Source organism: Oxyura jamaicensis, chromosome 2 (genome assembly GCF_011077185.1).
Source record: "Oxyura jamaicensis isolate SHBP4307 breed ruddy duck chromosome 2, BPBGC_Ojam_1.0, whole genome shotgun sequence".
Lineage (NCBI taxonomy): Eukaryota > Metazoa > Chordata > Aves > Anseriformes > Anatidae > Oxyura > Oxyura jamaicensis.
In genome coordinates, this window is record NC_048894.1 from 29,915,259 (window position 1) to 29,940,328 (window position 25,070).

The 25,070-nt window shown below is 34.2% G+C and overlaps 1 protein-coding gene across 17 annotated transcripts in view; it reads right to left on the minus strand.

Moving 5' to 3' along the window:
- Nucleotides 1-25,070, minus strand: part of DGKB (diacylglycerol kinase beta) — a 377,456-nt gene that overhangs the window by 58,377 nt on the left and 294,009 nt on the right. For all 17 annotated transcript variants that reach the window (XM_035317633.1, XM_035317628.1, XM_035317627.1 and 14 more), the window contains one exon: nt 19,859-20,054. In XM_035317633.1, the coding sequence (XP_035173524.1) occupies nt 19,859-20,054 (196 nt within the window). The remainder of the gene's footprint in view (nt 1-19,858; nt 20,055-25,070) is intronic.

Consider the following 25,070-nt stretch of genomic DNA (forward strand, 5'->3'; position numbering starts at 1 on the left):
TTTAATTTTAAAATTTTTGAAATTAATTTTTTTTTCTAGACAAGTAAATTTTATAATTTTAAGGCAGGTCATCCAAAATTTTTTTTTTTTTTTTTTTTTTTTTTTTTTTTTTTTAAGCAGTGTGTATAAGCAGGTTGCAGATATTCCAGATACATATGCAGAGGAAGCTGTGTGTGTTTTGAAACAGTTGTTCCAAGACCTCGTTGCAGTTCCTATCAAGATTGGCTCTTACCACTGTCATTCCCTTAGCTATGTCTACTGACATTCCACTTTTGTCTTCAAAGCAGATGTCATATATTACAGAGAATACTCTCTCCACAGGTGCATTAGTGTCTCCGCATGCCAAAACAAATTCAGCAAGGAGCAGGAGATTTCAGAATGTACAGTATATATATAAATTATTTATAATTTTCACCCATCTTACAATGAGCTTTCTACACACAAAACCCCATGAGTGAGGGAAGGAGAGAAACCTCATGCTGAAGACAAACTTTCATTTCAGGGAGTATAAAGGTTCCAATATTTTAAAATAAAATAAAAATGAATTTACCCTCCCTGTGGTTTTGTAACTATGTTTTGCATGCTATTAAGAAGATGCAGGATTTTGGTTTAAGAAAATAATCAGATATGAATACAAATGGGGGGAGTGGGGGTGGGGTGTTGAAGAATGGGTTTGTGTAAATTTGCATAACTAATTTAGCCCAAGTACCTTATGGTACTACATCTATATATTGTAACATAGAGGATCTGAGCCTCCATTACAGCAAATGAGGTTGCATTGCAAGTAACAAATAAAGCCATTCAGGCACTCTTATATCACTGTCTTAACACTGGGTTATCTCCTTAACAAGCATAGCCACAGTTGTAACTTCATGAAAGTCAATTGGACTGGGACTGAAATTTTCTAGTCACACAAGATATACTCTTGCTCGTGCAGCATTATCCTGCTCATACATCTATCATGTTATGTCTTCCACTAACTCAGGTCTTATCTGGTTGGGGAAGTTAGTGGAGAGTAAGCTGAGATCTGTACTTAAACAGCAACTCCTTTTTAGACACTTGTAGTTTATACTAAAAATGTTTTTGTGTGGGATAGTGAAGGATCACTTCTCATGCTGGTGAATCATACATTCAGCAATTCTTCTTGAACAGAGGCCTATATATTCAGTGCTAATTACTGCTGACACTGCATGGATGCAGTTGCTGATGGCTGTGATATTAGTATAAACACAGTCTGTAATTAAAAGACCATGGCTCTATACAAACATTTCCTGAGCATCTCGTGCAGTGACACAGATTTCAAAATCTACTTGGTGTGTCAGGGAAGAATTGAAGGAACATCTTACTTGAAAGCACACAGGTTTTACATGTTCTTAACTTCCAATTAAAAAAAAAAAAAAAAAAAAAAAAAGTATTTCTAGCTTTTTGAGGCTGGGAATTTTCTAAATGCAAAAGGATAGTAGTAAATAATGTATTGCCCCTCTTCCAAAAATCCAGACAAATATTAAAATACTGCCTTTGCTATTACTCCTTACAGTTGTGAAATTTAAGGCACTTAGACCATATGAGTTATATAGCCATGAGATTTTATTTCAGAAAGAAATACAGTTATTATTTTTCTTCTAGTTTTTGAACTTTTAAGTTTCACCCAGGCATTTTTCTGCAACTCAGAGAGAAAAAAAAAAAAAAATAGAGAAGAGAAGCCATTCATTCCTTACTGAAATCTGAGAATTTCAGAACAGAAGACTTTGATATCTGAGTGCAGGCTCCATATGTGCCAAAATAATTTAAGAGATGCCTGGTCTTCTGTGAAGGGGAGAAGGACAGACAGCAGGTACTTCACCTACTAATTCCAGAGAACTACTAAACCATTACCTATCTGATAACTCTGGTCTGCCTTACTGCATTACTGATACCAGTTTTCCTCTTGGTTTGAAAGAATGCCCACTTTTTATTCTTGCTTCCAGAAGACTGAGAGATGACTTTCAGAGTTCCATTACCCAGGATTTTTTATTATTATTATTATAAAAGGATATTATTATTATAAAAGGATACAAATTAATGTCCTCTTACAAAGGGAAATTTATTCAATGCCACTCAGATATGCAATTTTATGCCTGGACTGGGGAAAATAATGTAAAAAGTTGCAGGACTGTACTTGGTTCTCAGTGGGGGGAAAAGGTGACAGTTCTCTGAGTCTTTCCTGCTTGTAGTCTGTTAGGTTGGAGGGTTATTATTATTCTTAGAGCCAGGGGATGTGGACATCTGTCAGCTTGCTTCCCTCACATGTGCAGCAACTGTGTGTGGTCCTCTAAATGAAACTATTAGCTATGCAGTCTTGTATTCATGTACCAATTCAGAGTTGGCTGAACTCCTGCCAATTAGAAAGTATTTTGTTATGGGTGGGTGAAGTGGGGATACATAAGTACCATAAGAAAATAAACAATTGCTTTAAAATAACATTTTTCTTCTTAACCTCCTCTCCAAATTTTAAATGTATTCTTTTAAAATGAAAGCACATGCTAAATTAACAGGTCTATTTTTAAAATGCAAACTTGCTTTATATCAGCATGCTCCAGTGAATGATAATCACTGTATGAACAGCTGCTGTGGGAGGTCAGGGAAGTCAAAGAGGAGGAAAAGTAGCCACTGACATGAGAAGCTGGGTGATCTCAAGATGCGGTTGGTTTAACACACAAAATCTACATTACTAAGAATGCATTATTAATGACTACTAGGAACCAATGTTTACATACAAAAGTTGTTACACAATTAAGGATAGATACCCATTAGCATGTGTCCTTTGATTGCACAGGTGTTTATGAAATACTTGTTGGGAGGTTGTCAGCTGATGAACATCAAGCACAAATATGCTTCATAACACTGAATTAAGAGATTTACTTTTTTTACTGGTTTAGTTAATTTTCCAGATTAAGGCAGCCTTTCTTAGATTCAAGATTACATTCAAAACACAGCAACCCTAAACACACATACTTCACAGCATACTTCACACTGCTATCATCATGCAAGTCCTTCACAACAGCAATGTCCAGTCTGTTTGGAATGCCTTTTTGGAGGTTTATAACACACAACATGAAGCATTTTTCGATGAAGGGCAGAAACACACACTCATCTAACATCCTATTCCTGCCAAGATAACCTAGCTATGCAACTTCATTTGCTTTGCCTCTTTCTTCTTCCTTTTCTTTTTCTTTTTTTTTCCTATATATGTAACAATGTCTTCTACCATGTTGTAGGAGCAGTAAATGTTAGTTAAATGGATTTTTCTTTTTTTTTTTTTTTTTCAATTATCTAGAAACATTTTATTCAATTATCTAGCAGCTAACATTGGCAAAACTTGTCATGAACTTCATAGATCTGTCAGATTCCTGTAATGATGGAACATATGTTAAGAAGACCCTTGAATCCCTTAAAAAAAAAAGGGGGGGGGGGGGGGGAATCGGGGAATCAAACATGTGGCCTAGACCAAAAGATATTTAATGCATGTACAATGAAAGGAATCTAGTGATTTTTTGAATTCACTGGTCACAATGTCACTCTCTCTTTCAAGTTGCTACAAGTAGTTCCTCCACTTTTAAAGCTAAAAGACCATCATCTCTCCTATTAGCTTTTGTTTTAACAGTCCTTTCATTTCCACAGCAGAACAAATCTTTTTCCATGGGTTGACTGCCAAATGAAATTTTCTTTAACTACCTATCTCTCAAATGTACCCAAAGCCTTGATATTATTCTTAGGAAACATCTAACAATTTGTGGATATTTTTTTTTTCCAGATTTTGACAAGACATACCATCTAACACACTTTTAAAGTTATTCAAAACATATTTTACACAATCTTCTAGTTAACCCATAAAGAAATAACTTCTGCACACTAATATATTAAACAGAAATATCACCAAACTTGAATGGGTAGCCTTAGGAGAATTTTGGAGGATGTTTTAAACAGATAATATGCTGCTAAATATATTTTTTCTTTTGGTTTCAAAATATATTTATTTTTCTAACAAAGAAAATATATTGTACTCCAAAATATGATATAAAGAAAGCCAAAGAATGCACAAGTATAGTACTAGTTTTACACCAACAATAACTTTTACATTAATTTGGATCAGCCAAATTCAAAAGTGAACTATTAAGACCCAGAGCCTCTAACTGTTCAAACAAGCAAGCCCCATCCCAACAACAAAACCTTTGCTTCACAAAAACAAAACTTAGCTTAGAAAAATGTGGACAAAGCCTATCTGATCTGTGTCTTTTCTGATACTGCTAACAAATTATTATGAATTTTCTGACATATAACTACTTCATAATTCAACAGAGAGTACATGGCATGATATGTTAAAACAGTTAACAGAGCAGTCAGTATTTCATAAACGTGCACTCATGAGTAGGAAATGATTTGAAAACTGGACCAATACAGTTAATGTACATGAACTCAATTTTCCATACTTGGAAACATGTCTGAAGTAAGAAAGACCAGTAATGTTCTCTGTATCACACAGATCTCTGCAACTCGCCTTGGCAACTCATAGTATAAGGCCAACAGAAGCTGTTTTAGACTTCTTTCCTGAAAAGTTTTATCAAGGAAGAGAGATGTCCAGGTAAGAATACCTTGCCATTCATTTAGTTTTATCAATTTCTGTTTAAGGATAATTTAAAGTATGAAGGGAATAAATTACAAGGAGCATAACTGCAGTTCTTTCTGGTTGGAATCAAGTATATGGCATTTTCATATGTTGCTGGACTAAATGCCTTGGATGCTTTATAAAACAACTCCCAAACTAAGATTTAGCTAGCATAAGAAAATCCAATGTAAATGTTAAAAAGATACTGACAAGTCACCTGAGGTTAAAGAAGACTTATGAGGTTCTTGGAGATAATTTCTGGAGAACCAGGCAGGTAGTTTAAAAGTTTTTGTTTTTATATTGTATAAATATTTAGATTAATAAATCTACCACTTGGCCTCAAATCTGGCCTGCAACAAAAGTTAATCACAAATAGTCATTTTTCCTGTCTATGAACTCAAAATGGAATAAATTAGAACCAAATTCGTATTGAGCATCATTAAATAATGCTATTTAATTTGTAAGGACAATCTGTATTTGTACCACAATCTTTCTTGCTTGTTTTTACTAAACTGAATTTTTAGTACATACAAGAATCATAACTCTGAGACAATCCTGTAGCAAAATAATGAAATGCTTTAGTAGGGCTCACCATCACCAGGATTATCCTAATTCCAAACACTATTAGATAACTATTTAAAAAAAATATGTATCACACCAAGTAATATTAGATCTGATGTTTAGTGTTCTTTCCTTCAAGAAGGAAGAAATAATTTCATAAAGGCCTGATCAAAAAGAGTTCTCATTTTCACATTCAAATAATTTTATTATTATTATCAATTTTAATACAATGTAAGCGGAAGATTCATATAGATGAAAACAGATTTTTTTATTTCCAAACATTGCAGGTAGGTAGTATGATTTCCTCCCTCTCCAGTGGGCTTCTGTAACCTTGAGTTTTTTCCATTAATTTTATGGAAATATTAGGTTGACTCCTAGTTTGATCTTACTTTGAAATACAACTTACTGCAAAGTAATATGTACACTGCCATTCTCTATTAGTATTTACACTCAGATAAAGCTTAGGTATGCTTCAGAAAGTTTTACAAACCTGGACACATATAGACAAAGAGACTGACTGCATTACAGTGATATTTGAACTGAGTTGATCCTCACCACATAAAAGGGTCTCTAGAAGGAGAATATTTAAAAATAAACATCATGGGTATCTTCATGAGTTGATATCTAAAATGTTCTATATGTTTTGATAAATGAGTAGCAATTTTATAACTGAAAAGCATTGTCAGTATATATGAGACTAACCACATAGATTTTCACCTGTAGAAAGTGAATTTCAAAAATTGCTTCAGAGTGAGATTAATCAACTCCATCACCCCCAAATTAATTATACAGCAATTATTTTTTGATGTTTTAAATGTCTTCTGATTATGTCTTACTCAGTAATTCTCAAAGTGTCTACATCTTAATATGATTTCCGATCTTATAACAAAAATTGCTGATTGTTTCTTACTAGCATAACTTTTTCATGCTCTAAAGACTTAATCATTCATATTATCACTTCTTAGGTAATGGTTCTAAACATCTCCAAACTGGCAAAGATATCTGAATAAACTTATTTAAAATATTGAGACACAAGTAGTGTTTTCCACACAGCCTAGAGCAAAAGGCCACCTATGGAAAACTTTTGACTACTTGTAGAAGGTCATCTAAGTGTGAAGCCATTTGCACTCCATGGAGCTTATTATGATTATCATTACAGGTTTGTAAGCCTTTTGGAAAGCAGAGGCTCTAAACTTTTAGGCACATTCTTTGAATAAAATAAAATTGAAATTAAAACAGCCATGAGGTAAGAGGTCAATAAGCAGAAATAAAAAGAATTTAGAAGGAAAATTACATTCTCAAATATATCTAGAGTCCAGATAAATGAAGAAGCTTTCTAGAAGACACTGTGAGCTTCAGAACACACGTAAGTTCAATTGCCTCTAATTGGATTTAAATGTAAACTTACAATTTAACATGTGCCTCCACATTGATCATCAATGGGTTAACCAAGTCTGTATGAGAACTGATGAACATACTGTTCATCTTAAGAGAGATGAAATGAAGAGCCATGAATGTAGACCAGAAAAAGTAATGAGATAATCAATTCCAGAGCACTATTTGACAGTTGAGGTTGAAGTTCCACTAAGGTTTCACATGGCAGTGTTGCTTTTGCACATAGATGGGAATACTGAAGTTATTTTGAGAAGTTAGGTCCCCAGCTGAGAACTTCAAGTGAATGGTAGGAGCATCTGAGATAGGACTGCTGGGTCAGCTAAGACTATCATAAACTGAATAAGAAATATGAAAATAAAACAAATGACAGACTGACTGCCTGAATTAGGGTGGCACACAATCAAAATGAGATTGCACTTCTTAACCTTGCAATCAGGAACTAAAGTCTTAGATTTTAGCAAACAAACTTTAGGTTGTAAATTCTTAGACTCTTTAGACTGTAAGTACTAGACAAGCCCCTGAACTACCCAATATAATTAGACCTGCTTTGAGCACAGAGGGTTGGTCTATTCGACCTTTAGAGGTCCCTTCCAGCCTAAATTATCCTTTGATTCTTCAAACAGGAAACATCCATTTGATCTGTGTTTATAAAATGTCTAGTGTCTGAGACCTTTGGGTGGTACCACAGAACACATACATAATAGTCACTAACTGCCAATTTATTGATAAGTTTCATGTAATGTAATACAAGGAATGGCTTGGTCAGCCTCAGATTATTTATTGGGTTATAAGAAGGCTTCCCCCTCTCCCAGTATCATTGCTTTTCCTGTACTCAATAGTATAGTAGACCAGAAAAAGAAAAAGGTCATCAAACTGATGTTAATGGTACACAGACATAATTTGTGATTTATTACAAATCCGTGGCTACTCTAGTCCGTATTTTAAAGAGGCTTTATTACTGGCTGGCAGCTGAAGCCACTGAAAAACATTTCTGATAACATGGAAAGAACCTATTTAACTAGCAAAAAAGTCTTTATTAGAAAAGAATGCACACAGAAGGTGTGCATTTCTGAGTTCCGTTGAGGATGTGCAAACCGGAAAAATAAAATTCAGCTCAATCACATAATTTTACCACTTCTGTAATGTTAACAAATATTTAAAAATATTTTAAGTGTAAATGTCTGAAAACTCATAAGGAGGATGATGGGACAACTCCCAAGACTTGCACAGCAAGCCTTTAAAATTGTTCAATTTGCCACTTGCAGATTTCTGCAGCATGGAATGTATTGCCAAGGGGACACAAAGCCCCCCAGTATCTTTAAGATGTGCATTCTCAATATCATGGAAAGAAGCACAGCTAGAAATTTTCTCCCCTGCAGGAACCACCCACTGGGGCTATAGATAGGTAGCACAATTTAGTGCCATCAGAGATCACAACATATATAGTAAATGGTGAAATCTGTACCTACTTGGACTTTACAATTAAGAATATACCTCTGCTTTACTGTTATTTTTCTTATGTCCAATTTCAAGGACTTCTGATGATAATAAAAAAAACCTCCCACTGACACGTATGAAAGATGAACAGTGTGCGTGTAGCCCTGTTGCCTGGAAATAGTAGGTCCAGAAATAGTTGGTGCTAAACTTTAAATAAAATTATAGAACTCTTTCAGCCTTTCTACTCTCACTGAGTAAACGCCAAAGTATTGTAAATCTTGTTGACAGTTATTGCCATATCCATTGGCACACAGTCAGCAGCAGTTTGAAAAGTGTTGTGCAGCATAGCTAGTGCCCATTACCTGTCTCCCTATATTTTCTTACAATTTATTTTCACCCCAGCAGGCAGCACCTCACAATACCATTAATTTGTTGGGCAGCTCATACTTTCTTTACAATGTGCTCTTATAAACAACCTGGTGGTTTTCTGGCAATGCTTAACAGTGTCAGGAGGGATACTACGATTTAAAGGCAGCAGGTAAAAATGAAACAGGTCACTGACATGACACGGTCTGACTGAATATCCCCTCCTTTAATTTAACTTATCATCAGCACGTGAACAAAATCACAGAATTACACTTGGTCTCGTAAATATGTGATTGAAACCATATTACCACAGTGCTTTTTACAGGTGTGGTTGCACACATGCTTTTGCTATACAGTATTTTGCAATACCATATTCCCTAGCAGAACATGGGTGCTTAGATGAAAATGGGCTGGGGGAACAACAACAACAAATCTCTGCTTCCAATGTAATTAGTCACTAATAAAATACCTGCCTGATTCCTATATATATATTATATATATATATATATATTATATATATTATATATATATTATATATATATTTTTTAAATATATCTGAATGCTTTGCTCAACTCAACTCTTTGCAGATCCAGATGAAAAAAGAAAAAACAAACAAACACCAAAAACACAGAACTAATACAGATGATTTTGTTCATTTTTTTTTTCTAAATACAGCAAACTGAATCTGATTTTTTTTTTTTTTTGCTGTAATATATGCTTGCTTTCCACATCCGTCTTTCTTTCTCATACACAAACACTAATTTTCTCTTGTAAATTCAAATTCTACCACCAGTGGGTAATACAAGTGTATATACAACCAATCTGTGGTCTTACCTGATTCTTCATATCACCAATATTTTAGAATATTCCACTTTTTTTTTTTTTTTTTTTTTTTTAGTAATATTAATGTGTACATTAACTGAAGCTGTCTCTCCTGTTGTTACTCAAACTTAAATTGCTGTCAATACAACACCTTTTGCAAACACTCTAGGAATGTGAAATTTTCTAGTAACAAGTAATAGAATACCAGAACATATCAGAGGATATGATTATGTGTTACAGCAGCCAGGAATGACTGGGTATTATACTTTTATTTCTGTATCTTTAATCTAAAGATTTAGGCACCTGGGGCAGGGTTAAATGAACAAGCAATTTGAGTAACATGCTATCAGAAATTCCTAGGGAATACTGGTCTGCCATTAAACAAATTGAATATCGCAGAATGATTATTTCAGCTTTTTGTACTAAGGTCAAAACACAAAAACATATGTTTGGCATCAGAAAATATTACTGCAAATCTAAACCATAAATGCATAAATCTGGTCACATCTAGGATTGTTGAGGGAGATAGCAATCACCCACAACATTCAGAAAGCCTGGAACGATTAGAACTGTTTCAGTCTTAAATTTAACCAACCTTTCTAATTCATTTTTATCATTTTCCATGTGCTTGTAATGTTTTCTAATAACAGACCAATTCCTTAACTCACACAGGAATCTAAATTACAATAATCATATGCATTCCATTCCCCAAGAAAGGAAACACCTGTTGTAGTTTGTTAATTGCTGACTTTTTGTAAGCTTTAGTAAGAACAGCAATATTTGCAAAACTTCAGATGCAGAAAAACACATGAATTATAAAATTGATATGAAACTCAAAAACTATGTTGAGACAGTAACAGATGTTTTCACTTTGTTAATAAAAGAAAAACTCTGTATCAAAGTACCATAATAGAAGATTTTTATAACTAAGTTGGGGACTAGTTTCTGTTCTCAGACAGGTTTAACACTTCTGCATTAAGTGTTAATCATGCTATATATGAGAAAAATATGAGAATTTAATGTTCTGTAAAAAAATAAAGAGTATGTGAGCATAAACAATATACAATTTAGAAGATATATCCAACAAAAAAAATTAAAAACAAACAAAAAAAGTACATGTTTGTTAAGGAATTGTAGTTGACATAGAGGAAAAGGGACATTATGTGATTACAAAATCTAAAATGTCAATTAAACATATGTTTTTAAATATATCTATACACACACACACACAAACTCATATATATATATTTTTTTTTTTTTCCTCTGAAACTTGTTATTTTTTCCTCATGCACATTCAGAGATACGGAACATATGAAATTCTGCCCTGAGCTATGGCATGTTATTACTCCCTCATATATAATCTCACAATTTCAGTGGAATTACTCCAAAAAGGATTTATGGCCCAATGCTCACGTACAAATACTCACATTCTAAGCATAGCACAGTGAACTTTAAATAACAATTACTTGTCTTCTACATTAGTAAACCGAGTTCTAGACTCACCACACCATGCTACTGACACTCTTCTGTGCAAACTGCCAAAGCACAGTAGCAAAGCTATGATCAGAGAAAAGACCAGAATGAAGAAACAATAGAGTTCAAGAAAGGCAAAGCTGAGCTTCTCCTTTTGTGCATAAATGAACTAATTATTATAGACCTTTGCATCCTGCAATGCGTATTTTCAAGCTAAAGTCAATTCTTTACACAAATTAAATTCTTTACACAAACACCAGCAAAACTGTAGCCTTCAGCACTGAAAGCAGAGGGAAAAGAAAACAAACAAAAACCTTGCATAAGCTGATAAGCTTTGCTATAATGAAAATGATACGTATCATCTTGTGCCATTGGGTATTCCATTCACATCCTTTATCATTTACCACATCTGCACTAATAACATGGCTGCCTCATAGGTAAGTATTCCTTTATCTGAGTAAATAAGGTACAAGAGGCATGAAGGGCTCCCAGCAAAGAAAGCAGATCGGTTGTGGAAGAGGTCACACTAGCCTTCTACCAACACCTGTGCTGAGGTAAAATATAGGCCTTCTCTGTACAAACCAATTTAGGTGGTCTTTTTTTTTTTTTTTTTTTTTTTTTTTTTTTTTTTTTTATACAATAGCTAGAGTTAATTCCACCTACTGCATTTAAAGTCATAAGAGTTATATATGTAAATCCCTGTACTTAGAGATAAGATAGTCCTTTATGCCATTTTAATCAATCTTTGTCATGGGTATGTTACTTAATAGCTCTGTCTTCCTATAGAAAATGAGCAACTTAAGGGAAATGAAACTTTTCAAAGATACATTTTCCTTCTGGCAGTCTATGAAATACACCATAATTATCCTCTTTTGATGAATAACATTTGAAAGAAAATGAACATTCTGTGCACCAAAAGGTATAATACAATGACAATCTCAATTGCCTTGTAAATAAAAGGAAATTGTTTTCCTACCATGATCTATATTGCACAGAAACCTATATACATGCTTTATAAATATAAAACCAAATCAGACTATCAATCTGTTTTTCAAGGTCCTACTACTTCCTTCTAACAATAAAAATCAGTATTTCACAACAACTGGGAATGGTATTTATATTTCTAAAAGATTCAAAGTGTGTTATGAATTATGGACTCTATCTCCTAGGCTGATGGGTGTACTTGCATGAATAAGGCTCTTTCTGAATACAGCACCTTGTGAGTAATAAAGGTATATAGAGGAAAAGAAGGTATCCTAAAGCTCTGCTGCTATGGGGGAGGAAGAAAGAGGAGAAAAGACTTTTATTGGCATAATCAAAATGTGAGTCCAGTAGTGCATTGCCTTATTAGGAAAACTCTGCTATTAATATATTGGTAAAGTTAACGTTTGACTTTCAGATCTTACAAACAAATGGGTACAATGTACAATTTAAGTAAATGGATAGGACAAAGTGCCTTTTGTCCCTTCTTGATAGCTGGATCTGTTGCCTCAGTCTACATGTTCAAGCTGTAAAAGAGAGGAGCTAAATCCACAGAGTCATCAGTAGCTACTATGTTTGAAAGGTATTTGAATACAAACTTACCCCTCAAGTAGTCAGAAAAAATCTAAGTTCTCAGTTAGGAAAATTACTTCTGTACTGAGAAGACCTTCTACGTGCACTTACCAGAGCCAATACTTTGTCATGTTAAGTAGCTCAGCACCTTTCTCACCTCTACACTATGTCTAAACTCCCAGATCATTGCTTAAAGCAAAAGACAGTAAGTAGGAATTTGTTAATGTGGAAAATCAGTGACATTTTTTTTCTTCCTTATTATTATATTCATATATCTACAGAAATATTGCTAAACAGTAGAAATACATCACGATATGAAGCACTCTGCTCCACAGCTAGTAGAGGAACTACCAAAAAATGGAAACTATTGTATCAATGGAAACAACTTAGAGTTGCATCCTGACTTTTGCAAAGCTCCAGGTCTTGGGTTTACAGGAACAGATGATTCCATGTGAGCAAATTGAGAAAGGTTCCTTGCCCTCGTTGGCTTGGGAGAGATTGCAAATTCAATGATCACCACCTCCTACACCGATGAACTACCCCAAGCAGCTGCTCTCGGTGGGATGGCAGCTCCCAGTAGCTATTAAGATCTCACTGGAGATGTGGAGAAAAATGCCTGATGTGGTGGCCAATTGCTGCTACTCTGTTGATAAAAGAGGCAATGCACAATGACTGAGTGCCACAACACAAGTGTAAACAAAGGAAATGGGATATTCAGCGAGCCATTCAAATTTTTTAAAAGGTGAAAAAATAATGCATCCCAAACTAAAAAAAGGGCAATATATAACTCCACTGAATGTTACTTCAGTTCCCAACATTGCCTATTCTATAATCCCCCAGACAGGTGCTCCCCCAGCTCAAGTGCCCAACACCTGGAAGCTATACTGCAACAAGAATTTGCACATCCACTGGAAAGACAGATATTCTAGATATTCTGCCATGGTCCTTTCTGTACAATGAACTGGTGACTACAGCATTCATTAAAGATGTGGGACACTTTAGCAGTGTATCCAGAATAGAGAACATGGTTCTACCCATCTAAAAAAAAAAAAAAAAAAAAAAAAAAAAAAAAAAGTTTGAATTTAGATATGTATTTCAAAATGTTTAATGTTTGAAAAAAATATCTGGATTAGAACGGTTATCTTATTTATATTTAAGGGATTTCTCTGTCTTCCTAGTTTTCTAGGACAGAAAATAATGTGCCAAAAACCTTGAAAAATGCTGCTATTTTCAGAGCAACTAGGGAAAATTTAGGAAGAAATGAAAATTTGAAAATTTCATACAAGGATAATTTTGTGTTATTTTCCAAGCAAAGAAATTAAGGTATATCCCTAAATGAAGTGGATGTTTAAATGAAACATTCAAAGCGTTTTAGATTCATGTAACTTTATAACTCATCATATGTACGTTTCCTAAATTTTCACTCTAGGAATAAGTTCCACATGAGTTTTATAGTACTTTACATTTAAATAATACTGGATTCTTCTCCAGAATTTCATATACTTATTACTTTGACAATGCTTTATATGTGTGTCATCAGTGATTAGTTCCATTTGAATAAGCATACTAGCATGCATATGGATACTCCTTCCATTTTACCTTTTCTGGGACCTGAAGATTACCTACCATAATTCTTCTAAATTTTACCTATTTTACTGCTTAAGAAACTTTTTTTTCTTTTTTTTTTTTTCTTCTTTTTCTTTTTTCCTGATGTCTGTGTCAGACAACTTGTAGGTTATTGGGTTGCTTTCATTACGAAGAGAACACCAATGTTAGATTTTCTTTCTTCATACTTTTTTTCTTACTGGTACAGACACAAGAGCATTTTCCTTATATATAGGAAGACAGAAGAGACAGAAGGCAGTCTCTTTGCTTAGCTAACAGTTTTATAGTCAGAATTCAGCTGAAAAAGCTGTCTTCCTCTTCACTTTTCCTAAGAAATGCATCAACAGATTTTCTATTACTCTGTTCAGCGCTTTCCCTTTTCTCAGGTTCACTGTTCTTTTTCTATTATCCTTCACAGAAATATAAACCCTTACATATATTATCCAGAAAGGTATTTCCAGCATATATGACCTACTTGCATCTTTGCTTTGGAAGTATATATATACACCTCAGGTTGTGTACAGACTCTTCTTGCAAAAGGACTGTAAGTGTTTTGCAAGCTGTCTAATGATTTTGAGCCTAGACCACAACAATGTGCATTACTAATTATTTCATTTTTTTTTTTTAACTGATTTAGTCACTGGTTTTCATTGGGTAGACATATTTCTGCTTGCTGGAATTATGAATATCAAATGTATTACCTCAACTTGTTTCATGGATATTTTTTATAAACTTAAGGTAATTTGCTCATTTGCCTTTTTATTTTCCTTTCTTTAAAGTAACACAACCTACAACACCGGTTACTAAAATTGGTAGAACTGGATTATATCAATAATATTTGTAGTCTTCAAGTTCTGTACGTGTATGCACAAAAATACCTACTTAGGATTGTCAAGAAAGAAAGTAATTAAATGATTCTATTTAGATGTTCTGTCTAAACAACATAATTTCTCTAAGTTCAATAGGCTTTCACGGACCAGGTCAGAAACAGCTATATTTAGTTATTTTTCCATGGTGATAATGTGTCAATGTGTATCAATTTATCAATGCGTGATAAACTGCCAAAACAAGATACAAAATTAGAGAGATAAGGTAATCTAACCATTACATTAACTGTAGCTTTCTGTAATTGCAGTCTTATACATGCCTTGTACCATACCATAAATAACCTAAACTTCTACTGATACAGAACTCATATTGTATGCTAAACTGGAACATAGTTTCTAACTTCTCCAATGTAATTCATTCCTATTTAGAGATCTCAAAATTCATAATAGTTAGGAAATTATAAATAGCAAGGAGTAATCACATGGCCAAAGCATAATTTTTTAAGACCTCCAGAAATGTAATTAATGTGCTAGCCCACAAAGCTGACAAATTGGCTTTAGAATTCTTGTTAGGAATCCCCTATCTATATGAAAATTTGGGATAGGATGTTTTCCTTCCCCTGTAGAATGGAAATTGATACCTAATGAAAAAAGGTATTTTCTCCTTTTCCACTGCGTACGGATGTTTTGAAGTGTTCTGAGGCCTTCACACCCTCTGTATGTCCCCTGTTTTTGACTGTAGAATATGTATACAGACAGTTCACTATATCTATTTTTTTTGCATTTCCATTCAGAAATTCATAATGCAGTTATTAACCAAGATTTCCACATAGAATTATGGAATCATATTAGTAAGCATGGCATATGGCTAGGTGCTGTGACATGAATGCACACTGTTGAAATGGTACAGAAGTCTGGGATGTTGCTGAGCAATAGCTCACTGAAGCTCTTTTAACAAGCTGTGCAGATCAAATTGTTGACTACTTGGTTAAGTATCAGTGTGCTGGGTGATATACAAAATAAATAAGAAGGAAGTATTATACTGAAATATTTATAGTCTAAAGGTTTCAACCATTAATAGTTCATAGATGCTTCTTTCAGGAGTGAATCCATCAAGATGACTGAAACTACTCTTGTGAAAATAAGTTACGTAGAAGTTTGCAATGAAGTCTTAAGATATTTTATTGTTGTTTAGCCCCAACAGGCAGCTCAGTACCACACAGCTTCTTGCTCACTCTCCCCAGGCAGGATGGAGGAGATAATTGGAAAGGTAAAGGTGTGAGAACTCATGGGCTGAGGTAAAGTCAGTTTACTAGGTAAAGCAAAAACTGTGCACGCAAGCAAAGAAAAACAAGTAGTTCATTTGTTGCTTCCCATCAGCAGGCAGGTGCCAGTTCAGCCACTCCCAGGAAAGCAGGGCTCATCATGTGTAATCATTTATTGGGAAGACAAACATCATCATTTCAAATGTTTCACGTCCTGCCCACCCACACCCCATCCCTTCTTCTTTCCTTCAGCTTTTGTTGCTGAGCATACAACAGTATGGTATGGTATATTGGTATATGTTATATCCCTTTGGTCAGTCTGGGTCAGCTGTCCTGGCTGTGTCCCCTCCCAGCTCCTTTAGCACCCCCAGCTCCTCGCTGGTAAGGCAGCACAAGAAGCAAAACCAAACCAAACCAAAACAAACAAACAAACAAAAAAACAACCACACCAAAAACTTGGCTCTATGTAAACTCTACTCTGCAACAGCTAAAAACATTGGTGTGTTATCAACACAATTTTCATCAACAATCCAAAACACACCATTGTGTGAGCATCTACAAAGAAAATTAACTCTATCCCAGTCAGAATTATGACTGACTTTAAAAGAGATTGATGACCTTAAAAGATACTTCATTTCAGGACAGGGCTCTAACTGAATTTCAGCAATGACAACAAAACAAAGCATAAAAATATTCCCTCTAAAGGAATCTGACTCCACTCAGCAAAAAGTTTAATAGATAACTTTTTAAAAGAATAATTTCCCTTTCTCACAAAAGGCTTTAAAGTTCAATTTAGTGTCTCTGTGAGGAAGAAAGTTTTGCTGTTTAACACCTAACATAAGTGACATATATTTCACAGAAGACATGTTTTCATGATTCAACTTATGTTTTGGATGTCATTTCCAAACAGCAAGTAGCTTAGTTATTTATGTTTCTCAACTCATACTATAGTTTATATGCAGTATGTTCATCTCTATAGAAGCAATTTTTGGCATTTTCAATATCTGTATACATTTACCCAAAATTCCTGTCCAAATACTGTTCAAGGATAGTTCAAAGTTGTATCTAAAACTGTACTAAAAAAAAAAAAAAAAAAAAAAAAAGATTGTGAATAGATATATCATAGATATGTACATACTAGGAGATTTTAAAACAAAACAAAATAAAACACTGCAACTGTCAGATTCATAATGTCAAGGAATCAAATCATCTATCTTCGTGGACTGTCACATATCTCTGGTTATATATTTTTTCTGATACATTGAGTTTGTGCAATAGAAATGGTAATGAGAAATTAGTAAAATTAAATTAGATTAGTTAAAGAAGAAGAAAGAAGAAGAAGGAGGAGAATGAAAAAGAAGTAGAAAGAAGAAGAAGAAGAACCCAATTCTTTCCCTAATAACATTTGCTGAAAGACCCTCTATATGCTGCATTTCTGGATAGGAGCTGAATTGAAAACTGTAGTATTTGCTTCTATGAACAACGAATAGGATAATATTTAGTATTATTATAGCCTTAGCTAAATAAGGTTTTCTTTCTAAAGATATTTGTGCAATTAACTTCTATGTTTTTATACAAAAATATCAAAGCCAGTCAGCAGTTCAATAGAAATATATATGATACATATAGACACACACAAACCTATACACTACCAGTACCAAATCTTGCTCTTTAGTGTACATGCATAAGACGAGCTGGGAATATACTTAAGCAACACACATTTTAAATTGCTACATTTCAATATATTGTTTTTCTGATTAAGGCTAATCAGGTCGTTTTCCAAACAGGTGCCCATTTTATTAAAGTCCAAAACTGTGGATTGAGTATTCAGAGGTAGATAACTGGAAGGCGAGGAAAATACAAGCCTATTGACTTCAATTGGCTGCCTACACTTTGACAACAGTAAGTGGGGAAAAAAAGAGGGAAGCAGGTTTAGAGAGAGATACATATCTGTATGATCATTTGGGGAAGTTAAGAAAGAGAAAAAAAAAAAAAAAAAAGATGTGGAAGAACTTTGATCACTTTTCCTGCATTGATGACTATGCTGCGCATACTTGGCTTACATTAAGTGACACATACAAGAGCAGAGGGAGGACAGCAGCAGGACCTTGCAAAGGTTCCTTCTTCCTTCTTTAGAAGGTTTCAGTCAAAGTCTTCCCAGTTAAAAATGAAGTGCAACAAACACGCCCAGTTGGGAAATCCTCTTTTCATCTTATTAAGTACTGAAATGCTACTGTAATGTATACTACCCATGTACTCAGTGACAAGATACAGGTGTTTCAGCTTGTAATTTTGAAAAAGTCAACCTCTGCTTTGAAACTAGCCTTTGGGTGAAATCACTTCCATCCACAGCACATAGTTTCTACAGTAAGATACTTAATGTTTGCATTATGAATACTTCTATAGATAATGTAGGATATTCTAATCACTTTGATGTTTTAAAGTTTTTGTTATTATTATTATTATTTTCCTGTATGGAAAAATGCAAATATATAGCAACATCCTTCTAATATCAGAACCAAATATAGTCATTAGTTTGAAATCACTGTTATTTATGTAGTAAATACATACTTAACCCCAACAATTAAAGAAATTATAATAAATTGTTTCACTACTTATCAAAAGGGTCAAGTGTCCCATCTCCCTATGTTCAGAAGCAACAGAAAATAAAATATTTTTGTGAGTCCATTACCCATTAGCTTGTTTCCATCTCTTGAACACTGATAGAATACAGAGATAGTAGTGTATGAAGAAGCTTAGCAACTGGTAAGACTTCAGGTGACAGTGTATTTGGTAAGTTACCTTGAGACACCGAGAACATATGAAATTGCTACAACACAGAAAATTTTGGGTCCTAGTACCTATTGCAGCCACAAAGCCATAAAAAACTACTTAATTCCTCAACCTTTGTTATCCAGGTAAATTAGCTGGATTAAAACCACATATTAACATATAACTAGTGATTTAAAAAAATATTGCCGATAAAATACAAAAAATAGGTTACCCAAAACTAGTAAAAGGACTATAGTAACATCAGACAGTTAAGGTCCTGACATTTATTAAGTCTATGGATGCTGGAACCACTGAAGCAGAAAATATTATTTCCATAGAATAAAAAGTAAAGAAAGGAAATAATAATAATAATAATGAGTTTTTGAAGTCTGGTCTGCTTATCCTTTGCTGTGAACAGAAAATTTTAAAATCACCACAACTTGTGATACATAATGATGTGTTAAAACACCTAGTATTCAGATTTTGTGAAGTAGAATAGATATTATTATTTACTGTAAGGATTTGTTGAAAGTTATGATTATAATAAAATTTAAGGAGAAAATCCTCCTAATCACCAGGAAAGTAATGAGTCCTGAAGGAAGGAGCATGCCCATATAAACAAGCTACATCATATACAATGAAGGATTGCACACAGCATCACAATATGGTAACATAAAATATATAGGCAGCTTTGTCTTGTTATCCTAAAGTAATTTTCCACAGCCAAGTTTGTTAGAAGCAGGCCATGATTATTCCCAAGTTTTATGCACACTGACGTTTATAAGCATTTAAAATGCTAAGTAAGCATTTTCTTACTCCCCAAAACTCCAGGTACTTCTAGACTGAATATGACAGTAGCAAAGAGTGCCACATGGTGTGCTTAGTCTGCTTAACAGGTAACATCCCATCTAAAAAAAAAAAAAAAAAAACAGGTTTGCAAGTACATAGATTGTAATTGTCAGCATGTTTCTTTATGCCTTTGCTCCAGTGCTTCCCATCAGAAAAGCTAAATGCAGAAGAAAAGAAATAGCTAAGAGCTGTCTATCCTTTGTCTTGACAAGAGGCAATGCAAGTGCGATTATAGAACTGAGTTAACTGTATGGAGCCAGGTAGCCTATATTAATCTGTAAGCTTACCTTGGCATACAAATTTCAGTTCCTTGGCATCTGTGACAGTGGTTCTTTTATCTGACCTCTTCTTTTCTGTCCGACGATGGCTACGTCTTTTCTTTGTCTCTCCCCAAAGATTTGATCCACCGTGCATGCTTGGGATGTTCAGAATGGCAATTCCTTCCAGAGAAATATTGATTAAGTCTAGCTGAATTCCATCACACTGATTAGCAAGGAAAAAAAAAAAAAAAAAAAAAAAAAGAGAACAGAAACAAACAAAAAACAACAAAGGGTTGGGGGTGGAGGTAGAAAGAGAGCAGTAAGAGAGAAAGAAAAATCAGAATGTTCTACCTATGACTACAGCTATTAGCAGACAAACATTTTTACTGTAAAAATCACTATAGCAATAACTGCTAGTATTTTTGTTTCCTGTTCCAGATAAATTGTGTGTCTTAAAATTTTGCAATGATACTTGCTACATCTGAGTCCCTTCCACATGAAACTGAAGTCTATCCATACAGGGCATATACAGTTTTATGGAAAAGGGTCTAAGAGAGTCCCTGATAGCACAGAACACCATGCAGATATTAATTTCAACCCAAGGTACAACTGGCACATTAGTGTAGAGCTATGCTTGACTAATAACTCATACTAAGAGGTAAGATTATTAAAGTGCTGATGCAGGTACAACATTTCTTATCCTAGGACCTCCATCAGCAATAGCTATTATGGTAGTTCTCTGAAACATGCATCGTTGCCAAAGGAAAACATGGCCATTTTTAGGAGTGTTATTGAGGGAGTTTCACTGTCTTGTATATCATGTTCTTGAGGTTTTTCAGCATTTCTTTCACATTTAGGCAAAAGAGGGATATGGTGCCAAAGAAGAGGTATCAGTGATCAAAGAGCTTTCCAAGACTCAGTAGATGCACTCCTGCTTTCAATAGCAACACTGGACATTGACAAACATTTTATAGATACATAGTAATTTGTTAAATTATGGCTTTAAGTTAAAAGGACCATTAAAGGGACCATAATTTTCATTTGCAGGAAAACTATTCAGGGACCTTAGCTTATAAACCTGTTGAGGAAAAAACTGCAATGCCTTCTCAGGGGGCAGAAGCCTACATTTGCAAGCACAGTTTGCCTGACATACACAAGACATACCTAGCTTGACAGGATATACCTAGTCCTCAGTGACTACAGCTTACTCAGGCAAAATTCTCCTCCCCACCCACATTCCTTTAGGATCTGGGCAAACTCCTCACACATAGAAAATGTAACAAAATACTGAAGAACCTCCAGAGAATTAAAAAGACCCAACTTCAGGTTACTTCAGTTGAACCTGTGTTTGTAAGCCAAAGTTCCCAGGACTGGAACATAAACTTGTACCTTAGCTGAAGGTAGATTAGCTTCATGCCTCACAACATAGGTAGAGTACACAGACATCCTGGTGAGTTACACGTACCTTATTGTGTACTGCAGTATATTTTACAAACATTAGATCCTACTTCTGCAATGCTCTGCAAGCCAGCAGGGGGTCCAGTCATGCATTTAAAATTGATTAAGGGTCTTATTTTGTAATTCCAATATGTAATAATCAGGTAGAAAACTGGAAAAATAATTAACCATGCTTCAGTAACAGTCCACTGACATCTTGCAGCTTGATGCTCTGTGGGTCACTGGCACTTTGTCCTCTTTTTATCTAAACTTTTATCACAGCTTTTAAAGAGTGCAGAACTCAAAAATAGCTGTGCATAATTATTCATTTACCCTAAAACTTTCCCAGAACACAAAACAGAACTTCATTATAATGCATACTCCACATCTTAATGTTGTAAATCTGGAGAGTGAACAATTTTGACATTAAAGTTTCCATTTCATATTTGCTCTCATATTTGTTCATATTTGTAATACCTGTGTATTACATGCATATAGGGAAACCTTTTAAGTGAAAAGACATACCTGTGAGTTGGCAGATGTGGCAACAACTATAACTGAAAGTATAACTTTTTAATCAGACTTTTCTGGCAATACAAATGTCATGGGCCTTCACAATTATTTTGGAAGCAAATTCATGTTTTTGCCCATATTTTATATGTATTAAATATCGAGATGATTAATTTTACTAAAAATTCTTCTCATGTATATGCTCACTTACTCCTATACATTCTAGATAAACAGATATTAATTTCATAATTAAAAGTAATCTTGTGTAAATACCCTGCAGGCCTCAATGAATCAAACACATACTGTGTGTCAGGCCTCCCACTGTCTTCAAGTGGAATGTACTGGCTGGATAATTAGATAGTACATATTTTTTAACCTTATTTGCATGCATATTATATCTTTTGCACACTGTCAAGCAGCAGTAACAACAAAAGTCAGATTACCACAGGGAATTCCCACAAAGAAGTCTTCATTCCTTATAATTTGCAGCCTAAATTAAAATAATTTGATCTTTGACAAGGATGAAATGTCAAGCAGAAGGGGGTCCTCTACAAGCCACGGCCTGTGGCTTCTGAAATCTGCCTAATTTATGTCAGTCACTTCTTAATACATATTTAAGTATTACACGAGAAAGATGATAAATATGCAATCTGACACCTCTGGTATTTCCCTGCTGTTAATTTATAAAGGTCTGGCGTCCCCCAAACTGACTGGAATTATTTAAATAAAAGAAGAACTGTGAAATAGGATGGCTGAGGGTCTGGCTTCCATTTTCACTCAATATTGAACACAGCAGGTAGTACACTAAGACAATTATTTGACTAGGCCTCTGAATCCCACAGTGGTGAGGAACTTTCTGAATTAGCAAAAGGAGGATTTCTTTTGTTCACACACAGTCAAGAAGTTTGCACGACAGGTAGCACTGCATTGTCCTTACACATTCATATGCTACAACAACAAATCTCAGATGTGTTCTGCTCCTTTTCTTTCCTTTTTTTTTTTTTTTTTTTTTCCAGATAGAGTAATAATAAAGCAATGATACTGCTAAAAATAAAAGCATACTCTTAAATACAGAGTATGCCTACTAGATTTACAATAAACATTAGTGTTCTTACATTTTTATTTTATTTTATTTTATTTTTGCTTCACTTCAGTCCCTATTCTGGCATTATCTTCTACACTTCATTCATTACACCAAAATTTCCAGATCGTCTCTCTGTGGAGAACATATCCATGTAACCAAGTACAACATTATGCAAGACTACACAATCATTTAAGCTCCTCTCTACCACCTATTAATATCAGGTGATTTAAGCAGGCTTCCTCTGTTCACATGATGCTTTTGCTGCAGTTATCTACCATGTCAACCCCATTTACACTGGATCTATGCCTAGTTTCATTACATAGCTTTCACGTCCTTCCTTCCTTCCTTCCTTCCTTCCTTCCTTCCTTCCTTCCTTCCTTCCTTCCTTACTTCCTTCCTTCCTTCCTTCCTTCCTTCCTTCCTTCCTTCCTTCCTTCCTTCTTTCCTTTTTTTTTTTTTTCTCTTCCTTCCTCCCTTCCACCCTTCCTCCCTTCTAGGGGAAATAAAGTATAAGTGCTCTAAACTGTAAAGTCTTAAGCTTCATTTATTGACACAATATTATTATTATTATTATTATTATTATTATTATTTCCTTTAGAACCTGGTTCTCTTGTCAAAATTTGGATCACAATTTGGAAATAAAACCATCTCTTATTCTGAATAATGTTTTAGTATATGCTATTTTTTTGGGTTACCGTAACTAAAATACAGATTTTAGTTATAAGAATTTAGTGTTAAAACTGCGTTCTCCATCTCAAACAGAATAAAAAATACAGAACTGAAAATAAATGACTATATATCAGGAAAGCCAAACTTAATTACATTAGAAATCAAATATATGGTTGAATAAATATTTTCCCACAGAATGTTTGATCACTTTCTCCTAGCTCAGAGATATAGATCCTTAATCATTGTGGATTCTGTTAATTCAAAATTTGGTTGTAGAGAAAATGCATTCTTTGTGGACTTTGTTCAGACTGAAATAGGTAATCATACACCAAGCTCGCATTTACAGCAACATCCCCAAGCAATGGGCAGCAGGTTAAAAAAAATAAAATTAAAAAAAAAGAAAACAGAGCAACTCCTAAGTGTTTACACCATACAATGAGAAATATTAGATACAACCATATTGGTTAAGCATTGTTCATTTCAATGTAATTTACTTGTAGTAATATCTGTAAATAACTACCTCCTAATAATTATTGTGTAAACATTTTGGAAACTATTTCCCCTATGATTTTTGTTCCTAATTGTAGGAATAATGAGAATGGACAGGATAGAGGAAGTGAATATTAATAAACATGTCTTATATACTGACAATGTAATATTCTGTTGGTAATAACAGTGTTACTAATATGAATTGGTAATAATTATAAAACTGGTATCAGCAGCATCATGAACTTGTATGCATATTTGTTTACTTTTGGATGTTAACATTTCATCAATCTTTTGATGGCTATAATCAAACAGTTTGAGAAGATAATATCTTACTGTGTATGGGACTCTGTAGGAGTTTTGCTGAGTAGAAATATTTTTTTAGGAAAGCCAATAAAATTCATATTTAATCAAAAGGTATATTTAACTTGCAGTATATTCAAACTAAATCTAACCAGGTAAGCATTTCTTCCAATAACTAATCAAGTAGTTTTCAGGCTATCGGTTCTTAAAGCCAAATGTGTGAATCACTGTCCTAGTAATTTTATTTATGTATTTTAATTTTAAAGAAATGTGTGTGGGGAAAAAAAAAAAAAAAAAAAAGCTGTGTGACAGGCAAGTTTGGCACCACAACCTTACAGGTTTAGTCTCAGTATTTGCTACTGTTCTACTAACAGATGTTCCCTTTAGATCATTTGATATTATGCCTTTCAGTAGTCTTTAACCTAACTATCATGCTCTTACCATACACCTCCAAGTATTTCATACTGCTATACAAATACTCCATTGACAAAGAGTTTCTCATTACAGTAGGCAAAAGAGAACCCCACAATCCTCTTACGAAGTGATTTCATTATTTGACTTAAATTCTCAGGTTTGTAACTTCACTTATTTCACATTTTCACATTATTCATTTACTTATTTATAAATACCAACCACCCAAACAGTTTATGTAATGTTGCCAATTATTCTGTCATACATCAAAGTAGCAGTGGCACATCATTTTAAATTTGTATTTTGTCTGTAACTATCCGGTGTCTTTTCAGTTAATGT